Source organism: Ipomoea nil, unplaced genomic scaffold, assembly GCF_001879475.1.
Source record: "Ipomoea nil cultivar Tokyo-kokei standard unplaced genomic scaffold, Asagao_1.1 scaffold2036, whole genome shotgun sequence".
Classification (NCBI taxonomy): domain Eukaryota; kingdom Viridiplantae; phylum Streptophyta; class Magnoliopsida; order Solanales; family Convolvulaceae; genus Ipomoea; species Ipomoea nil.
The window spans coordinates 112,532-121,786 of NW_017618464.1; the positions used below are offsets into that span (position 1 = coordinate 112,532).

Genomic DNA, 9,255 nt, shown 5'->3' on the forward strand with positions numbered 1-9,255 from the left:
CCCCTAAACCCAAACTAATTAAATTTACCACCCACCCTAAAAAGGGGATTAAACCCCATTAAATTGCTAAAAAGGGGTCAACCATGGTCCGTGGGCCTTTATCCATAAAACCAATCCCTTAGTCCTATAAGAAATAGAATAAACAAACCCATGCCACTTAGACCCTAATTAGAACTCTTAATTATATAAATAGGGACATAGGAGGCACCTAGAACTCACACCACAAATAATCTCTCACCACACAAGATGTTCCAAGAATTCCCTTAGGAGAAATCAAGAAAGAAGAAATCTTAAAGAAATACCCTTCATAGCCAAGGAAATTAATTAAGGCTAAGAGGTAACCCATGTCTCAACAAAACCTATTTTCTTCACTGTAATCTCCTTCCTTGGCCTCCTCCTATATGCTTATGTCTTGATTAATACCTCTATGCTATTTGTGATATAATCTTGATGATTGATAAGATGATTTGTATATTCTTGATAATCTTGATGATCTTGATGATGAAAAGAGGTTCTTGATATTGATGTAATGATTCTTGACAAATCTTGATATTCCTTGATGTTAAAGATAAATTGTGACTTTGATGATTTGGGAAGGATTAGAGCCCTAGGATGGATTGGGAATTTGTGTTGTAATGTTCTTGATATATATTGGGTGGGAATTCGCATGTTCGGGTGTTGTTTATGTTTAGAAGTCGTGATAGGATGAGTTATACGTGATTCTTGCTTTTGATCCATTAATTGACTACGTGGTGTCGATAATTGCGTTTAAAAGTGTCTAAGTATGGTTTTGGGTTCCACAAAGGATCCCGGAACGAATTTGTGATGAAAGAGTCAGTGGGGGGTAGGTGGGGGTAGGGGTACCCGCCACCTACCCGCTGCCCGAAGATCACCGCCGGGCAGCGGGCAGGCGCCGGGCAGGCGTCCGCCCGCCGGCAACCCACTGCCGGGCAGTGATCTCCAGCGGGCAGCCAACGGGTGACCCTCCACCCACCGGCTACCCGCTGGTCCATACCCACCCCAGGTCGTTGGCTTCCCCGTTTGATGTTCCTCCGTTCCCCGTGGTGTCGCAACGGACCCCGTTTGTCGTGCTTGAGTCTAGTTTGATACTTTGGGAATCGTTCATAGGATAAAAAAGTCTTAGGGATTGCATGCTAGTCGAATCAGTAACCCGTTGACGTAGGTGGAAGTCGTATGAACCCCTTAGGACGATTCTTAGTATGTGAATGATCACACGTTAGCTTAATTATATGTCTCCCCTTCCCAATGTGCTATTATGTGCTATTATGTGATGTTGTGTGTTATGTGATGCATGATTCCCCAACTTGGTTGCGATCAAGTTGGCTATACGGGCAGTTGAATGGGCTGAGAACCATCCCAACGGTTAACCAGGCCGGTTAAGATCGGTCAGGTATATAAATATTATATAGGGCTGCGGTCCACTATATGGGCAGTTGAATGGGTTGAGAATCATCCCAACTGTTAACCAGGCCGGTTGAGATCGGTCAAGTATATAAAGACTATATAGGACTACAGGTCCACATAGGCCTCGGTGATATGACCCACCGACCTGGACGCGCCAGGCGGTGTGTAGGGCCAATAAGCCGAGGAAGGCTGTAGTCCACCGACCTGAGTAATCAGGCGGTGTGTATTGCTACGGCTGGCTGCGATCCACCGAGTGATGGGACAGCGGTGTGTAGGGTCGTAGTCTCCGAGGATCTTCGCCCACCGACTGAGTCCCTCAGCGGTGTGTAGGGCTTGATCCGCTACGGTCCACCGACTGTACACATCAACGGTGTGTAGGGTCGTAAGTCCCCTCTTGTAAAGGGGATCACGGTCCACCGACTGTGCGTGCCAGCGGTGTGTCGGATTGTGGTCCGACGTTGAGTTCGTCAGCGGTCCTCTATGGGTTAGTTGCGATCAACTCCCTTCATGCCGCGGTATGAGGTAGGGTGCTGTGGGGCCGTGTTAATGCTATACGCATTAACCCTCATGTTCGGGGCATGCGAATTGTCCCGTGGCGCCAGCGTAGTGTGATTGAGTGTCACAAATGATGATTGAATGATGATATGATTGATGTGGATATAGACTGTGACCTTAATTGCGTATTCTTTATGATGATTCTCCTTAACTATTATTATTGATTGTGTGCTTACTCTATTTACCGAGTCCGTTCCTAGTTTTAAAACTAGTGTCTCTTAAGTATATATCTTCCTGCTTCATTCGCTGGAGTGGGTTACCGGCATTACCTAAGTATACAAAATTATTTTTGTATATCTATATATATCTACCTATAATGTATTTCAACGCGTTGGAGTGGGTTACCGGCATCATTCGCTGAACAGATATATTTGGCTTTCAGGCACAGTTGATTAGCTCCCAGAGTGCGCTAGAAGAGCTTGGAGTAGATAGATAGTTTTCCTTTTTGGGCCTGCGTGTCACAATGATGTATCGAGGATATTTAGTTAGTTTAGCCTGTGCATCTGAGTTCTCCAGCTCAAATGTGGCATAGCACTCCGCACCCTTATGTTTAGAAAAACTCTATTTTGGGATTTAATGAGAATTTACCTTTATTATATAAGTTTTAAAAGTTTCAAAATTTCGGGGTGTTACAGTAGGGGTTAGAAGCCTTTTTCGCCATCGCTGTTTCCTCCAAGATAATCATGGATCGGGCTTTGTAAAAAGGGGGAATGGGGTCGTCGTGACGAATCTGTGCTCCAACGGTAGCATATGCATCAGTTAAACCGGAGACAAGTTGAAGAACTAACCTGTTGTTTGATACAGGAGCGCCAAAAACTCTTGTTCCAGGTAGAGTGCCCTTGAATTTTTATTGTCTGAAAAAATGTCCTCTAGCATGTTCAAAGCGAGTTCAGCGGTAGAATTTCGTTGAATAATGGTATGCAGAAGATCTTCAGAGATTGTGCCGTAAATCCATTGTAAAACAATGGCGTCAACTCTTGACCAGAGTTCGGGATCCGTGTCTTTAAGAGATGGGGAGGAATCCAATTTCGCTGCGTCCTTGGATGGAGGAATGATTTGGTCTAGAACTTTATATGCTTTGGCATGTATTTTGAATAGTTCTGACCAGGTAATATATTGGCCTTTTTCAATATCAAGGGTGACCTTGATGAAGGTATTGCTATTAGAAACGGTGAGAGTCGGATGAAGTAAAAGAGCGGAGGAAGGAGTGGGTTGAGATTGAGAGGAAGAAGAGGAGTTTTGGACAATTGTATTGTCTGCCATTGATATGGCTGCCCAGGGAGGAAGAAAATGACGAATAAAGTTTAAAGGAATAAAACCTGGGTTGCTCTAATACCATGTAAGAAATATTATTTTTCCTGAGTTTATTGATTTGCCTTGAGCCTCATATATATGATTATGGGCAACGGTCATATTCCTAAATAAGGTACAGAATAATACAATTAATCTAAAATATTCTAAGAATAATAATATTTACATATTTATCTAATTTCCATAATCTAATAAATTCAACCATGCAAACAGTTTGATTGCAGTGCAATCACGTACTTGGAAGAATAGGTGCTTGGAAAACTTGAAAATTCACTGATTACATGAGCTTGACAAAACCTTAGAAAAGCTTATGTGTCACTAGTAGCCAAGAGTAAACAACCTTATGTGCCACCGGGCACAATTGTCTTTGAATCCCAATAATAATAAATAAATAAATGTAGAACAACCTTATGTGCCACCGGGCATCATTGTCCATTGTCCATACAGAACATACCCTTCAACAACACAAATTATACTCAATGAGTTTCCTTCAAGTTTAACACTGAGAGTCCCTTTCTTCTTTGTTGTTTGGGTTGATGAGAACTCACTCACAAGGGGTCTCTTTACCACTGAACTATCACCCACAACTTCACCATTGCCAATGAATTGATACATTAAGTTATTAAGTTATTTGAATCCAATAGAATAACTTTTTCAGTGTACTGGAGATCGAAGAACACAATTCCCTTATTGTTCAAAATAATAGAATCAATCTTAATACACTTGAAAAAAACATATTTGTATATTACAGAATACTTGAAACCTATTGTAAAATGTGATACATATAAAAGAGGAAAAAGCTATACAATACTTGAACGCTTCTAAGTCATCACTTTATTCTTCAATCCAGCACTATGCCTCAACATCAACCTAATAATAAAAGAAATTAGTTACCTATAAAAATAAGATTTTTAAGAAAGATTGGAACTATTAATATGTTATTACCCAATAAAATTTAGAACGATGTTCACCAATGCCTGGCTCGAATACTTTCTACAATATGTGAAAATTAATGGCTGGCGGATCCTCCCAAGACCCCGTTCAATTCGTTGATGTGCCAAATTCTGAAAGTGAGGTATTTTCCCAATGCTAGTTTCCTAGAGGCGAACATTGGTCACAACCGTAGCTATCTATGGAGGAGCATTCACGCGGGTCAAGGGTTATTGCGAAGAGGAGCTATTCGGCGGGTGGGAGGCGGTAAAGATACGTTAGTTTGAGGTCAGTTGTGGGTGGCAGATGCAAACAATGGACCTCTGAGTACGCCATGCATAGAAGAACTTCATGATGCTAAGCTGTGCCAATTAAAGACCAGCGAGGCCATGAAAAAAAGCGAGCGAATCACATGGGTCATGTGCACGGACAAGCTGCTGGTTCCTCTTCTTTCCTTGGGGTGTGGATTACTCACCCACCTGATTGTATTTCGATGTTGATTTAATATATCCCAGTTTCCTTAAAAAAAAATATAATATAAAATAATTAATAAATAAATATAAAAGGAAAATAAAACATGATATAGCATTTTATACTGCAACATTAAAGAAACATAAACTGCAAAACCACCAAAAAAGAACTTGTAATCCTTACTTCACCTATAGAAACTAAAGTTAATAGAATAGGATGCTCCGAATTGTAAAGCCAAGCTCCAAATTGCTCTTCCTCAATCTTCTGTTTTAAATATGCTGGTTATGATTCAATATTCATTGGTGATGGTTCTCACTTAAAAATAGATGCCGTTGGGGATGTTGTAGTTTTTTATGGTAAGAATGATTTATTACTCTGTGATGTCCATCATGTACCCCAACTAACTCGTAATTTACTCTCTATTAGTCAGTTAACATCACAATATCCTTTTAAATTGTGAATTTACAGATAAGATTTTATGATTAAGGAACGAGCAACAAGTCGAGCCATAATAGTGGGTCAACGTAAAGGGGATCTTTTTTTTTTAATCCAAACAAAAGGAAGCACACTTTTCCAATAGACAAAACTCAGAGACTGAGAGTTGTGGCACCAACACCTTGGACATCCGCAAAAATCAAATGTTCAATTATTACGTACTAATAATTTAATTCATGTTAGTTCAAATAACAAGCTAGACATGGTTTGAATGTGAAAGTTGTCAATTAGGCAAACTTAGCAAACTACCTTTTAATTCATCTTCCTCTTCCAGTATTGGTGTTTTTGACAAAATTCATTCTGACATTTAGGTATCAGCCCCTATTTGTGATAGTCTTAAGTTAATTATTTCTTTTTTATTTAGTAATTTAGTAACATTTATAATAATACGGTTTTGAAAAACATATCTATTTTTTTTTTAAATCGAAATATCAAGTCAAAAATGTTGCTTTAAGCATAACACTAATGTTTAGCATTTTGAATTAAAATCATAATGATAATTGGTGCCCATTGCAATTTTTGACATGATAAAATGACTAAAGTGATAAATTTATGTTGAACTTTTTATTAAAATACTTTTTAAAAAAAGAGAGGAAGAAGAAGGAGAATGAGTAGTTAGAAAGACGGAGGAGGGGGAGAAGAGGAGGAGGAGGAGAATGAGAGGAAGAGGAAGCTAAGAGAGAGGAAAGAAGATTTATACATGGAATTAATTCCATTAGAGGTCCTTTGTCTTTGGTGTCAATTTCAAATTTAGTCCCAGACTATCATTTTTGTCATTTAACATCACAAACTATTATTTTTTGGACACTTTAAGTCCTTCTCATGACTTTTCATATTTTTAGTAAGGGTATTTTTGTCTTTTTTTATATTTTTTTATTTTGTTATTTTTTTCGGTTTCAACCGGTTTAATTGGTTTAAGGCTTTAGGTAAACATTGATTTTTAGTAACTTATTTTTCAACCGGGTTTTCGTAAAGTTCTAAACCAATTAAACCAGTTGAAATTGAAAAAATAACAAAATAAAAATATAAATAGACAAAAATGCACTTGAAATAGAAAAAGTCATGAGAAGGACTAAAAGCGTCCAAAAACTAATAATCTTGAATGTTAAATGACAAAAATGATAGTCTGTGACTAAATTTGAAATTGTCTCCAAAGACAAAGGACCTCCGATGGAATTAACTCTTTATATATGATATTAGTTTAAGAGTTAATTTCATTACGTGAGACCTTTCATTACTAATTTTACTTTCAAAGGAGCATGGAATCCCTAATAAAAGGAGAGATGTGTTCTCACATTTGCATATTATATAGTAAGTGAGTACGTAAATCATGCATTTGACATCTCTTTATGAATTGGAAAGAGATAATTTACTATATCATTTTGTGATAGTCTTAACTCTTAAGTTAATTATTTCTTTTTTTTTTATTTAGTAATTTAGTAACATTTATAATAATAAGGCTTTGAAAAAAGAGATATTTTTTTTTTAATCAAAATATCAATTCAAAAATGTTGCTTTAACCGTAACACTAATGTTTAGCATTTTGGATTAAAAACATATAAAACACAAAGTGTGGTGGTAATTTACAGTAAAATACAAAACATAGCTAATTGGCACGATATCGCTACACAAAGGATTCGCAGATCGCTTAACACAGGAGAAATTAACACCGTGAACACTGGATGACAATTCCTTTACATCAACAATAATTAGACCAAAAGCAGAAATATAAGAGTATGAATTTAAAGCAAAATAAACTAATTGAAAGTCCGTTAATATATGATAGAGATACTTTCATCATAACTTTCTTTGGGTTCATTTAGAAAGCCGCAGAAAAATGACTTCTGGAAAATAAGTTATTTTAATTTCCAAAAAACATGCATTTTCCTTTATAATGTTTGATTGCATTATGTAAAAACAAAAGCATTTCATGATCAAAAGATTTCTAGGAAGAATTTTGTTATTGGTCAGAAAGTTTTACTTTATCATTCTAGATTGAAACTTTTTCCTGGTAAATTGCGTTCTAGATGGGTAGGACCTTTTGTTGTCACTAATGTTTTTCCTCAGGGTGCAGTTGTAATACACAGTTTAGAGACCGGAAAATTTTTTAAAGTTAATGGACATCGTTTAAAGCCATTTTATGAAGGTTTTCAGGCATGTAATGTTGGAGAAATTAGTCTGCAGTGCCCAGTTTATGAAGATTGAAAAGAGATGATGTCCAACCAATGACATGCTGCTTATGACAAGGGGAGTTTGTTCCATTCTTTTAAACTCATTCTTTATTGTTTACGTGCCTTAATTTTAAATTTTATTTAACATTTGGGACAATGTTAAGAATAAATGTGGGGAGGGGATTTAACTATTATTCATTATTTGATTTTCCCTAAAAAAAAAAATTACTAATAAATTTTTCAAAAAAAATAATAATATTTTTACTAAAATTCATAACATAATTGAATAATTGGTCTTGTATATTATGATTACTTAGTTTAGTATTTTGTTTGATATGGTGGTGGCTAAACTAAGTAAGCATGAACCTGTGAGATTTTGAGCCTTTGACTGACACTTCAGTCTAATTGTTTTGTTCTTGTGTGATATCTTCCATGGATTTGTATCTCTAGAACTTGCCTTGATTCTCTTAAAAGCTAATTTGATGCATGCATGATTTTAATATAATTAAGGCCATCTTTGATTTTTAGCCTCACTAGCCAAATAACCTATTCATACAATGATTGATTTATCCTTTGTTAGCCACTTTGAGCCTTTTTAACCGTGTTTTTTTGCTATGGAACCACATTATAAGCCTCATAGCTGAAATTGATTTCCTTAAACTTGCCTAAAGGACTAGGGAAGCTTTGATTGGGTAAATTCATAAAGAGTGAGTGTGGGGAAAGATGTTTGGCGAAATGTCTATTAGTGGAAATAATGACTTTGTCATTTTATGAGCTTTTTGGTTGGTATTTTCAAAAAGAAATAAAAAAAAAAGAGGAAAAAATAGTAGAATAAAGAAATTGAAGAGTGCATGGGTGATGAACAAAGTGTATGTTGCTTGTTGTTAAAGAAGAAATGAAGGAAAATTATATATAATGATTCTTCAAAAATGAAAAAGAATCAAAAGAAAATAAACAGAAGAAAGAAAAGAAAAAGAGAAAAAGTGACAGTACAGAAGAGAAAAAGGAAAAAAAAAAAAAAGAGAATTATTATTATTTTGTTATTATTATTATTATTTTTCATGTTGAATAAAGTATGATTTGTTTATGATTTTATGGGGATGTGATTTTTATCAAAACAACAAGAGAGATTTGGTTCACTTGGTCTTTATTTTGAATTATTAGTTCATTCAATCATGCTCCTCTAAGTTTTTAAGGCTTTTTGAACTAATTCCTAAATGATTCCTACCTTTTACCTTAGCCCCATTACAACCATGAAAAAGTCCTTATGATTTGATCATGCATGTTATCTTGTAGTGGAGAATGAGAAGATATGCAAGCCTATGGTAGAGCATTTCTATAGGAATTGATTTGAGTGAAATTTATACATGCACCCTTCAAACACTTTTGAGTGATGAGTGATATTTCCGTGAGGGCTTGGTTATTTAGTTTACTCATTATCTAATAAACTGCTAACTAATTATTTATAATGTGTTTGAGACCAATGTTCATGAAATGTTATGAGTTTTTATATTTATATTTTTCTTAAATAATGTTTTTGCTTGAGGACAAGCAAATGATTAGTGTGGGGAATTTTGATGAGTACGATTTATATATTTAATTTAGATTATTTTTTATAATAAATCAGTTTAATTTATTTAATAATCTATTTATTTTAAACTTTATTTTATGTTTTGCACTAATATAATATTAGTTGAATAATTAGGCTTAATCAACAAATTAATAAGTGTTGGGCTTAATTAGTTTATGGAAAAATTAAATAGGCTTAGTAGTTATTTGGCCCACTAAAATGAAGCCCAAATCCTATAAACTAATTATCTTTTCTTTTAGGTGAATTATGTGCGCAAGAAATAAGACCAGAGAACATCTTCAACGGCGTGACTTGTTCTACGATTTC

The 9,255-nt window shown here is 35.5% G+C and overlaps 1 protein-coding gene across 1 annotated transcript; it reads right to left on the reverse strand.

The window, feature by feature from the left end:
- Positions 1-2,763: 2,763 nt before the first annotated feature.
- LOC109147738 lies at positions 2,764-3,243 on the reverse strand. The gene has a single exon (XM_019295394.1). The coding sequence runs from the start codon at positions 3,241-3,243 to the stop codon at positions 2,764-2,766; it is 480 nt and encodes a 159-aa protein (XP_019150939.1).
- Positions 3,244-9,255: the final 6,012 nt, after the last annotated feature.

Bases quoted from the DNA above. Each gene is read 5' to 3' on its own strand.
- LOC109147738 (XM_019295394.1), bottom strand. From the start codon at position 3,243: ATGGCAGACAATACAATTGTCCAAAACTCCTCTTCTTCCTCTCAATCT.